The following is a 15,111-nucleotide window of genomic DNA, read 5'->3' as shown; positions in this document are numbered from 1 at the left end:
GTATGCACGTGTGTGTGTATGGACATGTATGTCTGTAAAGAGATGCATATATACGGATGCGTGCATATGAATGTGTACAGATATGTCCACATGTGGATTGTGTGAATATGGATGTATATGGACGTGTGTACCCCACGGACATGTGAAAAGATATGTATATATGTGGATGTGTGTATATGAATGTGCATACAGATATGTCTACATTTGGATGTGTGTGAATATGGAAGTGTATGGACTCTGTACAGCTATGTGTACAGATATGTCTATATATGCATGTGTGTATATACGAATGTATGTACAGATGTGTCTACATGTGGATGTTCGTGTGTGTAAATATGGACGTGTATATGATGTGGATGTGTATGGACATGTGTATGGGTATGTCATATGTGTATGGATGTATGTGTGTGCACACATGAATATACAGACACATCCTTATCCCTCCCTTTTTACAGAAACAGATGCTCGCTCTCCACTCTGCTCCCAGCTTTTCCTGCTGACAGGCACATTCTAGCGATGGCTTTCTCCAGTCTGTATCAGAGGCTGTGCAGTGCTCGTCAGAGCTTCCTCAAGGTTCACGTGAACAGGGTGAACACAGAATTTCTCACCCAAACCAGAACACTTTGCAGTTAAAGAGAACGCTAGTTGTAAATGTGTCAGGTCACCAGGCGTAAACTGGGGTCTCCAGGCAACCCAGGACCCAACCCCTGCACACTAGCACGAGGGGGCACTGAACAGAACACTCTTGCCTAAACCAACCTTAAATCCCATAAGCTTTGAGACAAGTTGAACCCAAGCTCTGGGACTTCATATTCATGAGCTCATCTGCCTCAGTTTCTTCATCTTGTATGGGGTTACAGAGAGGACTTGAAGGGGGGACCTCCTGTCTGCTGAAACAGGCTCCAGCAAGTTCCGGAGTTCCGGCTGTTACTGTAATTGTGATAAGTCTGGGGCAGGTGGAACTAGAATTTCTCCAAAGGCAAACATTTCCAGGCTGCAGGCAGCTCTATAGGGACCAGCAGGAAGGTCCACGGGGAGGTAGAGGCAATCCGTGCTTATATATTTAGCAAACGACTAGAAGTTCGAGGGCCCCTGGGAATTCTGAAAATGAGGCATACGTCTCACCCATTAGGCAGGTGGGGCTTTAGGAGGAAGACAGCTCTCCCCTGACATAGGTCTTCCCCGTACCCAGGCTGACGGCAGAGCTGGAAGTGGAGAACGTATTTTTGCAGCAAGACATCCAGCTCCGGCTTCAGATGCTCCACTCCAGACCTCTCTGAGAAGACACTGGAAACTGAGGCAGAATCAGGCGATCCACTGCCGAAGGTGCCCAGCGATCATGCCTGGTGGGATCAAGTCTAAAGCTGCTATTTGTACCCTGGCTGGAGTGCAGTGGCATGATCTCGACTCACTGGAACCTCCACCTCCCAGATTCAAGCAATTCTCCTGCCTCAGCCTCCCAAGAAGCTGGGACTACAGGCATGCGCCACCACGCCCAGCTAATTTTTGTATTTTTAGTAGAGACAGGGTTTCACCATCTTGGTCAGGCTGGTCCCAAATTCCTCACCTCAAGCGATCCTCCCACCTCAGCCTCCCAACATTTGTATACTTTTTGAAGTCACCGATCTGCCTGAAAAGTGGATGGAAGTTTTCAACCTTCTTCGCAGGATGGAGGGCAGACACAAAACTTCAACACAATGACAGGGGCTTCAAACGACTAAGTTCTGTCCAGGTACCCTTGGGTAAGAACACTAGAAAAGCACCTACTAAGATGAAAACGAGCCTAGACAACATAGTAAGACCTCATCTTCACAAAAAAAAAAAAAAAAGAAAAAGAAAAAGAAAAATAGAAGGGCATGGTGGCACAGGCCATAGTCCCAGCTACTTGGGAGGCTGAGGCAAGAGGATCACTTGAGCCCAGGGGTTTGAGGCTGCAGTGATCTAGGATCACTGCACAGAATAAGACCTTGTAAAAGAAAGAGAAGGCGGGAGGTGGGCAGACAGGGAAAAGAAGGGGGTAAAGAGACTGGGAGAAGACATGGGAGAAAGTGGGCGAAAGAGGTGGGAAGAGGAAAAGAGAGGGACTAGAGGGAGGGAAACAGAGGGAGAGAAAGGAAAGAAAAGGAAGAAGGGAAGAAAAGAGAAAAGAGAAAAAACATATAAACCTTGTGGCCAGGGAATTCCATTGTTAAGAATTTACTCTGCAGAGAGAACCGTGTTCACGCCAGAATATTTGTAAGAGCAGAAACCTGGAAAAGACTCAAGAGTCCTTCATTATTAAACTAGCCGAATAAATTCCATTCCACGGACTATTACACAGTAATTTGCGCTACACAGGAGGCACTTATTTTCTTTAAAGTGGATATATTAACTCCATGTGCTGACTGTGTGCATAGATCATCTCAGAAAGGAATCACCAAAAAAACCCTAACAGTGGTTGGCTTTTAGGAGGGGTGGAAGAGAGGTTTTAAGTCTACACCAGCACCAACCAATAGAAGTTTCTGCAATGAGGACAATGTTTCAGGGCCACATGAAGCTGTGGAACACCTGAAATGTGGCCCATGCAGCCAAAGAACCAAATCTTTAATTTTCTTTAATTTTAATTCATTTAGATTTTTTTTTTTTTTTGAGATGGAGTCTCGCTCTGTTGCCCAGGCTGGACTAAAGTGGCATGATCTTGGTTCACTGCAACCTCCACCCCCCGTTCAAGCAATTCTCCTGCCTCAGCTTCCCAAGCAGCTGGGATTACGGGAGCCTGCCAACAAACCCGGCTACTTGTTGTATTTTTGGTAGAGATGGGGTTTCGCAATGTTGGTCAGGCTGGTCTTGAACTCCTGACCTCAGGTGAGCCACCTCTCTCGGCCTCCCAAAGTGCTGGGATTATAGGCGTGAGCCACCGCACCCGGCCTCACTTCGATTTCAATAAACATGTGTGCCACTGGCTACCATATGGGAGAGTCAGTTCTATCCCCTTTCATAGCTTTTGAAATTTGAATCATTTAAATGCACTGCCTATTTAATTGTAGAATTTAATAGTATTTAGATTGAATTAATCTCAATGAAATCTACAACAGAATTTAAATTGTATCAGCGCATGCTGGTCTAAAAAGATTGCCAAGGTATATATACGTATATGTGTATTACGTGTGTGTGTGTATATACAAGCGAGCTCGCGCACGCACACACACACACACACAAACACACGTTTTTGAGACGGAGTCTCACTCTGCCGCCCAGACTGGAGTGCAATAGTACAAAATCGTCTCACTGCAACCTCTGCCTCCTGGGTTCAAAGGATTCTCCTGCCTCAGCCTCCCGAGTGGCTGGGATTACAGGCACACACCACCACACCCAGCTAATTTTTGTATTTTTAATAGAGCTGGGGTTTCACCATGTTGGCCAGGCTGGTCTCCAACTCCTGGCCCCAAGTGATGCATCTGCCTTGGCCTCCCCAAGCGCTGGGATTACAGGCGTGAGCCACGGCACCTGGCTGCCAAGGTATATTTTTGAGTTAAAAAAAAAGAAAAAAAAAGTCTTTACAGGTTAAAGAAGAAAAAAAAAATCACAAAAACTGGGAAACTGGGAGTGGAGGCTCACACCTGTAATCCTAGCACTCTGGGAGGCCAAGGTGGGCAGATTGTGTGAGCCCAAGAGTCTGAGACAGCCTGGGCAACATAGTGAGACCCCATTTCTACAGAAATATAAAAAAATAGCCAAGCATGGTGGCACATGCCTGTAGTTCCAGCTACTTGGGAGGCTGAGGTGGGAGGATCGCTGGAGCCCAGGAGGTCAAGGCTGCAGTGAGCCATGTTTGCACCTCTGCACTCCAGCCTGAGTGACAGAGCAAGACCCTGCCTCAAAAAAAGAAAATAAAAATAAACAAAACTTAAGCATGACAATTGGGTTTTCATGCTATTGTATGATATGTGTGTCCCTCAAAACTTGTTACATCATCACATCACTCACCTGATGTGAAAAAGACAAAATAAAACCGAGAAACCCAAACTACAAATATTTGCAAATCTATAGGGTTACAGGTTGTACTGTGTCTCCCCGAAAGATGCTGAAGCCCTAAGCCGCAGGACCTGTGAACGTGACCTTATTTGGAAATAGGGTCTTCACACATGATTAAGCTAAGCTGAGGTGATGAGGGTGAACCCTAATCCCGTTTGCCTGGTGTCCTTATAAAAAGGGGATGTGTGGACACAGACACCTACAAAGGGAAGACTATGGGAAGACAGAGACAGAAGACCACCTGGTCCAAGCCAAGGAGCTCTGGAGGCTTCTAGAATCCAGGAGCGAGACCTGGGACAGATCCTCCCTGACAGCCTTCACGGGGGCGGAGAAAAAAAAAAAAAAAAACAAAAAACAACACCTCGATTTCAGACTCCTGGCCTCCAGAACTGTGAGAATAAATTCCTGTAGTTGAAGGCACACAGTTAGCGTACTTTGTTAAGGCAGCTCTGGGAAATGAATACAGATTTCTCAGGGCGTGCATCAGTACTTCTGTAGGAAATTTGGGACGTGGCATGCTCTGACTTACAATTTATACCTTTCTCTATTCTGAATTCTTTTTTTGAGAGACAGGGTCTTATTTTGTCACCCAGGATGGAGTGCAGTGGCAGAAGCATGGCTCACTGCAGCCTCGACCTTCTGGGCTCCAGCAATCTTCTTGCCTCAGTCTCCTGAGTAGCTGAGACTACAGGCAGATGCCACTGTGCCTAGGTAACTCTTTTTAACGTTTTGTAGAGACCAGGTCTTGCTATGTTGCCCAGGTTTATCTCGAACTCCTAGCCTCAAGTGATCCTCCCAAGTTAGCCTCCTAACTTTCTGTAATTACAGGTATAAGCCATCACACCTGGCTTTTTTTTTCTTTCTTTTTTTGAGACAGTCTCTCGCTCTGTTGCCCAGGCTGGAATGCAGTGGCATGATCTCAGCTCACTGAAACCTTTACCTCCTGGGTTCAAGTGATTCTTCTGCCTCAGTCTCCCAAGTAGCTCGGATTATAGGCACCCGCCACCACACCCAGCTAATTTTTGTATTTTTATCAGAGGCAGGGTTTCACCATTTGGCCAGGCTGGTCTCGAACTCCTGACTTCAGGTGATCCACCTGCTTCGACCTCCCAAAATGCTGGGATTACAAGTGTGAGCCACCGCATCCCACCTGAATTCTTAAAAGCATGTTTTTGTGTTATTAATATCCATTTTTAACATCAATGACGGTGGGATTTGAGCCCATTTTTTTCTTGTTTTTACATTTCTGGGTAACAGAACTAACACTTGTTAACTGGCAGGTAGAAAGGGAAGATCCCAGAGGTGGTGGCAATAGTTAACAGGGCTCTGGGACGGGGGCAGGAAATCCCTGGGGAGGTGGCAGGTGCAGAAACAGGTGGGCCAAGGGTGTGGAGCAAACCTTGATGTAGTAGACGTCCCTGTCATCCAGTACCAGCTCCAAGTGACCCGTGTGGGCACTCCCAAGAGCCTCCATCTTTCCTGGGGGTGCAAAACAAGAGTTTAGAGACAAGGGTTCAACATCTGGATCTGGCCCCTCCATCCCCCTGGGAGTACTGCCTGCCCTTTTTTTAATCTCTGTGCCTAAGATGCAGCACCTGTAAAATGGGGCTGGATTTAGTGCTGACCTCAGGAGGTCACAGACAATTCTATGAGCCAGCTCACTGCAGGGGCCCTGCCCTGGGTGTGGCACCGAGCAAGGGGCGCAGTGAACAGGGAGGGACGTTGACATTACCATCCAGCTCGATTTTCTTCTTGGGATGGAGAAGCTTGAGCCGGAACTTGCTCTGGGGCAAGCTGTAGCTGATGTCCACCCCGACGTCCCTCGGCACTTCTGACCCGGGCGTGCCCATGAAGACGTGGGCTGTGGCTTCTTGGGGGAACCAGCTGTCCTTCTGGAAATAGCAGAGTCTTCAAGATTGAGAGCCTCCACCTCTACCCTTCAGACACTCGCACTGTTCTCCTCACAATTCCCCAACCAGGAATTTCTCAGGCTTGAAAATCACCTGCAGAAGTGTAAAGCTCTGCAGAACAGCCCAGGACCATGTCCACAGGGTCGCAATTTATTCAGCAAACGGCCAGGGAGAAGCGGCTGCTTCTGCAAGCTCTGCACTTCCTCGCTGTCACCTGAGGGCTCCAGAACATTGCCCTCCAGCACTGCCGCCAAAACTCCCAGCACCCTAGCCCAAAGGGGAACACACTCTGCAAGTACCTCGTGCTCTGGGGCTCCCTGTGGGACCAGGCTGAGGCTGCAACTTCACCTGAAATTGCACACCTCTCAGCATCTTCCCCCGGCCTTTCCTAATTTCTCCACTCTTTCTGGGTCCCCTGGAGCCTTTTCGTAACAAATCACTTGTACCCCAGTCCAAGGCTTGGGTCTCTTTTTGGGGAAGTGCAGCCTCAGCCACAAGCCCCGTTCTGAAATCCCACGTCAACGTACATTTGTTCAACACCAACAGAGATGCGTGCTGCTGCATGGAAGATGACTGAGCATGAGACACGCAGTCCCCGACCGCGTGGAGCCTACGTCCTAGAGAGGAGGCACAGGACCACCAGACACAATAACGCGTAAGATGGCAGCCGCCGGTGAGTGTGCTGGCAAAGTCAGTGGTTTAGGGGCCCTGACCGGGGCACTGGTCTAGACAGGGAGGCCCAGGAAGGCTGCCTCTGAGGGGTCCCATTGAGGGACACTTGAAAGGAGCTAGGGAGAGAGTTAGGTGGATATCCCGGACAAGAGTGTTCCTGGCAGGGGAAACACCCAGTGCAAAGGCCCTGGGGCGGGCATGTGCGTGGCCTTGAAAAAGGGGCCAGTGTGTCTTCAGGGCAGCGAGTCTGGAGGAGAGTCAGGGAAGGAGGCCAGCAGGGGCGGGACTGCCAAGGGCCTGTGGGTCATGGTGTCTGGCTTCTACTCTAAGGGTAACAGGCACCATGGCGGGGCAGTCTACGTAGAGGAGGGACACGATCCAGCTGGGATTGCAGAGGGCCCATGTGGCTGCTGGTGAAGAAGGTAAGGAAATCAGAGTGGGAGGTGGAGGATCAGACAGGAGGCCGCCGAGTGCCTCCTCTGGACCAGATGCTGATGACACAGGGGTAAGTAAAACAAACGCTTGTCAGGCGCGTTGGCTCACACCTGCAATCCCAGCATTTTTGAGAGGCCGAGGCGGGCGGATCACCTGAGGTCATAAGTTAGAGACCAGCCTGACCGACATGGAGAAACCCCATCTCTAATAAATTACAAAAAAATTAGCTGGGCGTGGTGGTGCATCCCTACAATCCCAGCTACTAGGGAGGCTGAGGCAGGATAATCGCTTGAACCTGGGAGGCAGAGGTTGCAGCGAGCCAAGATCATGCGATTGCACTCCAGCCTGGGCAACAAGAGTCTCTGTATCAAAAAACAAACAAAAAAAACCCTCAATCTGCTCCCAGAAACTGAGTCACCAGCGGAGAAGACAGACATTAACCAACTAGCTTCACTAAGAAACAGAAGTGATCAAAAGGGAAGAAACGTGGTTGTCTTAAGGCAAGTCACAAAAGAATATGATGTGCTCTGGGGTAACCTAGGCAGGCTTCCCTGAGGAAGTGACTCCTGAACTGAGATCTGAAGACTGATTTCGAGTTAATGCATCATACAGCCCCAGATGGAGAATCAGTATGTGCAAAGGTCCAGAAGAAACCTACAGCAAGACCGGCACAGCCCAATAGCCCCAGAGAGGAGCCCCACGTCCTTTAGGGTGAGCCCAGTGCTGACCTAAGGAGACCCACAACATGGCTGAGAAACACGGGGCTGTTGTCTAGGGCCCACCTGGGGCTGCAGGGTATAGGCAGCTTCCAGCAGGTACTGTCGGAGCCCTGGGTCCTGTTTCTGCAGCGTCACGGCCGCAAACACAGGCAATGAGAGCAGGTAGGGCTGGCCAGGCACCGGCCAGGTCACTCCACTGCACAGCCGCCAGCCCCAGGTGTAGGACACTGCAGAGAGAGGTAAGCAGGCAGCACTGGTCAGTGGAGACTCAGAGGGCTCTGGGCATGGGTGCCCGCCGCTGCCACATCAGCAAAGAAAGCTCTTCTCTAATTTCTTCTGAGGAAAGGCACGATGTAGACAGGAATCCCGTGAGGCAGTGGTGTGTAAACCAGGGTTTCTCTGCCTCAGCATTACTGACATTTGGGGTCAGATCATCTTAGGTGGGGGCTGTCCTGTGCACTGTGGGATGTTTCGCTGAATCCTGGATCCCCATCCACTAGATGCCAGTAACCCCTATCAACAATCAAGTATTTCTGCACATATTACCAAATGTCTCCTAGGGGGTCAAAACTGCCCCAGCTGAGAACCCCTGGTAGACTTTTTTTTTTTTTTTTTTCCAGACAGAGTCTCGCTCTGTCACCCAGGCTGGAGTACAGTGGCACAATCTCGGCTCACTGCAACCTCTGCCTCCCAGGTTCAAGTGATTCTCTTGCCTCAGCCTCCCGAGTAGCTGGGATTACAGGCGCATGCCACCACGCCTGGCTAATTTTTGTATTTTTAGTAAAGATGGGGTTTTACCATATTGGCCAGGCTGGTCTTGAACTCCTGATCTCAGGTGATCTGCCTGCCTCAGCCTCCCAAAGCGCTGGGATTACAGGCGTGAGCTACCGTGCCCAGCCCCTGGTAGACTTTTTAAAAAGAGTGTCAGGCAATACTGTGTAGAACACAGGCTCTGGAGCAAGAATGCCTAGTTCAAATTCTACCTCGGCCGCTTCCCAGCTATGTGACCTTGGACAAATTACTTAACCTCTCTGGGTCTCAATGTTTCTTTTTCATTATCATTGTTACTACTCCTCTGACTCACTGTAAGGGCCTCAGTGTTCCTCATCTTAAACTGCTAATGACAATAGTTCCTGCCTCACGGCGTAGCTGTGAGGATTAACAGGTCAGTAAGTGTTGAGAGCAGCACCGGGCCTACAGTGATGTCTTTGGTAGTAACACTTATCCCGATTATAAAAATATATTTGTTGTCTGGATGTGGTCACTCACACCTGTAATCTCAGCACTTTGGGAGGCCAAGGCGGGTGGATCACCTGAGGTCAAGAGTACAGGACCAGCCTGGCCAACATTGTAAAAGCCTGGCTCTACTAAAATTAAAAAAAATTAGCCGGGCGTGGTGGCAGGCACCTGTAATCTCAACGACTCAGGAGAATCGCTTAAACCCGGGAAGCAGAGGTTGCAGAGAGCTGAGATTGCGCCACTGCACTCCAGCCTGGGTGACAGAGGGACACTCTGTCTCAAAATAAATAAATAAATAAATTAATTAATTAATTAAAATAAAATAAAAATGTACTTGTTGCAGGAAATTAGAAAAAAAATTAGAAAGCTCAGAAAGATTTCTAAAAATTTTTTCTGTATTATATATGTTATAGTTTCATAAGTTTATTTACAATTCTAAATGCAACTTAAATGCAAAAAAGAAAAATTATCAAGAAGCAAAATTTGTATATCTTCATTAAATAGAGCCCTCCCCAACCTTACTCCAAAAAAAAAAAAAAAAAAAATTTCAAGATCTGCTATTATTTGGCACATTTACTTCCTGTCTTTCCACCCACTTGCGATCATATTCAGTGTTGCTGGCTTACACCTGACATTATTATTAAAGAAGTTTCTCATTAAAACAGCTCACTCATAATGGATTTGAAAAGTTTGGGAAGCCAAAGCAGGTGGATCACGCGAGGTCAGGAGTTCAAGACCAGCCTGGCCAATGTGGTGAAACCCTGTCTCTACTAAAAATACAAAAATTAGCTGGGCTTGGTGGCAGGTACCTGTAGCCCCAGCTACTTGGGAGGCTGAGGCAGAAGAATTGCTTGAACCCAGGAGACAGAGGTTGCAGTGAGCCGAGACTGCACCATTGCACTCCAGCCTGGGCGACGAGAGTGAAACTCTGTCTCAAAAAAAAAAACAGTTATGCGATACGTCAATAACTTACCAACCCAGGAGCCAGCAAACATTCTTTGTAAAGGGCCAGATTGTTTGTTTGTTTAGTTAGTTACCTAGATAGCTAGCTAGAGACAGAATCCTCCTTGGTCACCCCGGCTTGAGTGCAGTGGCATAAACACAGCTCACTGTTGCCTCGACCTCCTGGGCTCAAGCGATCATTCCTGTCAGCCTTCCAAGTAGCTGGGACCACTGGTGCATGCCACCATGCCTGGCTAATTTGTTAATTTTTATTTTTGTAGAGACAAGGTCTCACTGTGTTACCCAGGCTAGTCTTGAACTCCTGGACCCAAGGAATCCTCTCACCTCAGCCTCCCGAAGTGCGGGGATTACAGGCGTGAGCTATCCGCCGGCCAGAGAGTCAATATTTTATGCTTTGCAGTCATAGAGTCTAGCTTGCAACTACTCAGCTGTGCTGTTGTGGGACAAAGTGGCTACAGGTGATATGCAAATGAAGGGGGTGTGCTGCGTTCCCATACCACTTTATTTCTGGACACTGAAATTTCAATTTCATGAAGTTTTCATGATATGAGATATTGTTCTTTTGACTCTTTTTAGCCACTTAATATAAGAACCTGCCCTTAGCTCACTGGCCTTTATAATTAGCTATTTTGCCTACTCTGGAATATTTGAGTTGCTTCCTATTTTTTGTTCTAAATAATGATGCAACGAACATCTTTGTGCAGAGCATTTTTAAGTGATTTTGGTTTGCTTTTATAGGGTAGAATTCTAGAAGCATTATCATTGACTGAAGTGGTTGGTAAAGGAAAATGAAGTTGGGTGCAGCGGCTCATGCCTGTAATCCCATTATTTTGAGAAGCCCAGGCAGGTGGATCACTTAAGCCCAGGAGTTTGAGACCAGCCTGGATAACATGGTGGAACCCTGTCTCTACAAAATACAACAACAAAAAAAAATTAGCTGGGCAGGGCGGCGAGTGCCTGTAGTCCCAGCTACTCAGGAGGCTGAGATGGGAGGATCACTTGAGCTTGGGCAGATGGAGGCTGCAGTGAGCCATGATTGCACCATTGCACTCCGGTCTGGGCGACAGAGACCCTGTCTCAATAATAATAATAAAAGTACCATCTGGGGATCCCAATTTGCTATGCCAAAAGGAAAAAATTAATCTGGAAGCTGAGTCATGCAAGAAGCTGCCTTTTCTTTTGTTCCTAAGCAGGTAGCTACAGATAAAAGGTTAAATATTTGCGCAGCTATTCTATGTTCACCTTATCTTATGTAAAGTGTTGATTTATTGAGCAAGTACGAGTATGTAAGTGACTATTCCCTTCCCTGTTCCTTTTCCCTTGCAGCCTGTAGATTCAGTCATGTGACCATACCCTCCCTCTTTCCCCTCCAGCCCGCTTTTCCCCTTTAAACAAAGGGAGAGAGAGCATTAGGACAAATACCTAATGCATGCGGGGCTTATAACCTAGATGATGGGTTGATGGATGCAGCAAACCACCATGGCACATGTATACCTATGTAACAAACCTGCATGTTCTGCACATGTATCCCAGAACTTAAAGTAAAATAAAAATAATAAATAAATAAATAAATATTGAAGCTTTCAGAATCATCTCTGGAAAAAGGCATAGACAACAGATTGCTCTGTGGATTTGTGTTCCTTTATTTCCAAGCATGTCCTTAACCTTGGCAAAGTAAACGTTTAAATTGATTGAAACCTGTCTCAGATACTTTTTGGTTTGCAGAATATGAATACTTTTAGGGCAGAAGAGCAACTGTGGGATCTGGAGCCGGCATTTTTCCCTTCAACCCTGGGATGCCCACCTTGGTACGATGGCATGGAGGCCCTGCTGCCTACCTTCCTCACCAGTACAGGACTGGACCTCAGAAGGGCCAGGGACATGTCTGAGGCTCCTCACGCCATCCCTGGTGATGAGGTACAGCTGAGAGCTGGGTAGGGAAAGAGGACAGTGTCAGACGTGTCATTTTCATTCATTCATTAGACAAGTAACACCTTGAGCTGCCAGAGCTTGGCACAGGGGCAAATTCTACCCTGAGCAGGGCCAGCCTTTGGGCAGTGCACACGCTGGTGGGGTGACACTCCATGGACACAGGGACAGATGCTGAGGACCACAGACAGTGACAAGTGCTGTGAGAAACCCACACGGAGGACAGCATGGCACAGGGCTGTCTCGGGGATAGAGCAGGGCCTCCTCTAGCTGGGGCAGGGGGAGTTCTCTGCAGAGGTAACTTTTGAGCAGAAATCCAAAGGATGAGAAGGAGCTATTGTTCCAGACAGAGGACACAGCAGGTGCAAAGGCCCTGGGGTAGGAACAAGTTGGCTGCTTTAGGAACATGGAAAGAAGGCTGGTGGGAGGGGGTCAGGATAGAGGGGGACAGTGAGTGAGGGGCAGGGAACAGGGGCAGATGCGAGGAGGGAGGAGGGAGATGGGCAGAGCCCCCATGGGGCAGGACAAGGGAAAGAATGCGGGTAGGTGGGGCAGCCTGGACTCTCACTCCCTCTAAAATTGCCCCTCTCCAAGAGTCACCTCCCTAGGGGTCACAGACAAGCATGCCCCAGAGGGACTCCAGGAAAGAGGTGAGGGGTCTGAAAGTTCTCCAGCTCTCACCTCTCAGCTGCCCACGGTCCCTGTCAGACACACCCACCCTTCACAGTCAACACACACACATGCTCGTGGACACACAAGCACTCCCACAACACACTCACTCCTCACTGACATGCTCACGGACACACCCTCATGCACACAGCAGCTCACATGCACTCTCATATGTCTGATCATGTGTACTCAGACACAGGCTCATGGGTGCGCATACTAACACACATGCATACTAATGTCACATCCACACCCATGCACATCCCCATGCACACACGCAGACATGTGATCACACACTCACATGCATGCATGCACGCACACACACCACACACCTGCTCACCTGCACCCTCGCGCTCATGGTTCCCTTCCTGCTGGCACTGGGCACCCACCTGAAGCTGAGCAGCTCCACGGTCTCCTTGGGCGCGTTGAGATGCACCTTAAGGTCCCGGCCTTTCTGCACCTGGATCCCGCCATCCAGGCTGGCGGCACCGCGGACGCTGGTCACCCATCTCAGCCCGGCCTGCCCCAGGGCACCCGCTGTGCCCATCTGAGCCGAGATCTGGAGCAGGGCACTGAGGGACAGGCATGTACCAGCTGCATCCCAAGGGCCCTGGGGCCACATACCCCACCTGCCACCCCCAGCAGCCCCCTGCACTCCTGAGCCACAGCAGCCCCTCCACCACTGCCACCACAGCCACCCAGAGGCTGTACATGCACCAAGCACTTTCCAGTCCTCACCTGCACTAATCCCTCTTACGGATGGGGAAACTGAGGCTCAGAGAGGTGAAAGCACCTGCCTAGGTTCCATGACTGGGACAAAGCATGCGGCTGGGACACGTGAACCCCGGGTGTCTAAGTCCCAGCCCAGGCTCTTCACGCCAGAGAGCACCCAGCCTAGGGCATCCACATTCCCCATGTCAAACCCAGGGCCCAAGGACAGCTCTGCTGAGGGGCTGGGGACAGATGCTCAGCAGCACCATGACAGGTTCCAAAATCGGACAAGATATTGCACACATTCTGCTCTGGCGCTATGTGGCCCCAGGCTGTCAGTGTCCTCGCCTTGAACCTTGGTTTCTTCATCTGTCAGTGGGAATAAGCAGCACCAGGCTTCGTTGGTCGGGAGGGGGTCCCACGAGTTCAGTGAGCTCAAGGCTAGCTCCTCTCCTCCCTTCTGGGTGGGGTGGATGGAGGGGCATAGGGTTGTTGCCAGCCACCTCGCACTGCGGTGTGACCTTGAACACGTGACCGGACCTCTCTGAGCCTCAGCCTTCCCACCTGTAAAGTGGATCTAACCACCCAGTATCTCTGCACACAGTCTCTTGGCACAGGTGTTCTGCAGAATAGAGATCATCTCTTGCCCATATGGATGTCACCCAGGCCTCTGCAGCCCTCTGTAGGGATGGGATCCCACCACCTAACCTGTGCCAGCTCCCAGGAGCTAGATACCTGGGCTTGACATAACCATTCACAGAGAAATCCGAGCGCTGCTGGAAGTCAGCGGTTCCTCGGACCCGGATGCTGATGGCAGCCGAGGCGTTTAGGGTCAGCCGGGCAGGAAGGCCAGACACCGTGGGAAAGACCAGCTCCTCTGCGGCCAGGCTCAGCCTCCGGTTCATCTGCACCTCCTGCCTCTGCAGCCAAGAAACAATAAGGGGTGGCCGGGCGCGGTGGCTCACGCCTGTAATCCCAGCACTTTGGGAGGCCGAGGCGGGTGGATCACTTGAGCCCAGGAGTTCGAGATCAGCCTGGCCAACATGGGGAAACCCCGTCACTACTAAAAATACAAAAATTATCCAGGTGTGGTGATGCATGACTGTAATCCCAGCCACTTGGGAGGCTGAGGCAGGAGAGTTGCTTGAACCGGGGGGGCAGAAGTTACAGTGAGCTGAGACTGCGCCACTGCACTCCAGCCTGGGCAACACAGCAAGACTCCATCTCAAAAAAAGAAACAAACAAACCATAAGGGGACACGTGGCCACCCCTGCTGTGGGCCAGGAGCCCTCTGAGTACTGAGCACAAGAGATTTCATTTGTCCTCAGAGGGCACATGATCCCACTTTCTAGATGAGAAAACTGAGGCCACAAAGATAAATGTCCCACCAAGTCCCGGTAACTAGAAAGGGATGGAGCTAGGTATGAACCCAGGCAGTTTGCTTATGAGAAAAGGTCAGGGGTCAGGTTCAGTCAGGTGGGGAGGAACGTGGATCCTCCCTAAGATTCTAGGCAGTTAGTATGCACCGGGCAAGCTGAAAGCACCCTGCTGCATTTTCACCACATTAGTTCCTTTAATACAATTGCTCTATGAATGGATATTCTGTTTTTTTGTTTTGAGACAGTGTCTCGCTCTGTCACCCAGGCTGGAGTGCAGTGGTGCAGTCTTGGCTTGCTGCAACATCTGCCTCCCGAGTTCAAGCGATACTCCCGCCTCTGCCTCCCGAAGAGCTGGGACTACAGATGCCTGCCACCATGCCCGGCTAATTTTTGTGTTTTCAGTAAAGACAGGGTTTCACCATGTTGGCCAGGCTGGTCTCAAACTGCTGATCTCAGGTGATCCACCTGCCCCAG

The 15,111-nt window shown here is 49.7% G+C and overlaps 1 protein-coding gene and 1 pseudogene across 1 annotated transcript in view; one reads left to right on the top strand and one right to left on the bottom strand.

The window, feature by feature from the left end:
- Positions 1-15,111, bottom strand: part of LOC129047196 (uncharacterized) — a 155,029-nt gene that overhangs the window by 90,917 nt on the left and 49,001 nt on the right. The window contains exons 18-23 of the mRNA XM_054534755.2: positions 13,994-14,178; positions 12,937-13,119; positions 11,791-11,882; positions 7,814-7,977; positions 5,747-5,906; positions 5,414-5,493 (exon numbers count right to left, since the gene is read on the bottom strand). Of these exons, the coding sequence (XP_054390730.1) occupies positions 5,414-5,493; positions 5,747-5,906; positions 7,814-7,977; positions 11,791-11,882; positions 12,937-13,119; positions 13,994-14,178 (864 nt within the window). The remainder of the gene's footprint in view (positions 1-5,413; positions 5,494-5,746; positions 5,907-7,813; positions 7,978-11,790; positions 11,883-12,936; positions 13,120-13,993; positions 14,179-15,111) is intronic.
- LOC129050980 (small nucleolar RNA U13) lies at positions 3,879-3,972 on the top strand (annotated as a pseudogene).

The sequence above is a fragment of the Pongo abelii genome, chromosome 18 (assembly GCF_028885655.2).
Source record: "Pongo abelii isolate AG06213 chromosome 18, NHGRI_mPonAbe1-v2.0_pri, whole genome shotgun sequence".
Taxonomy (NCBI): Eukaryota; Metazoa; Chordata; class Mammalia; order Primates; family Hominidae; genus Pongo; species Pongo abelii.
This window is presented reverse-complemented; position numbering and strand designations above follow the sequence as displayed.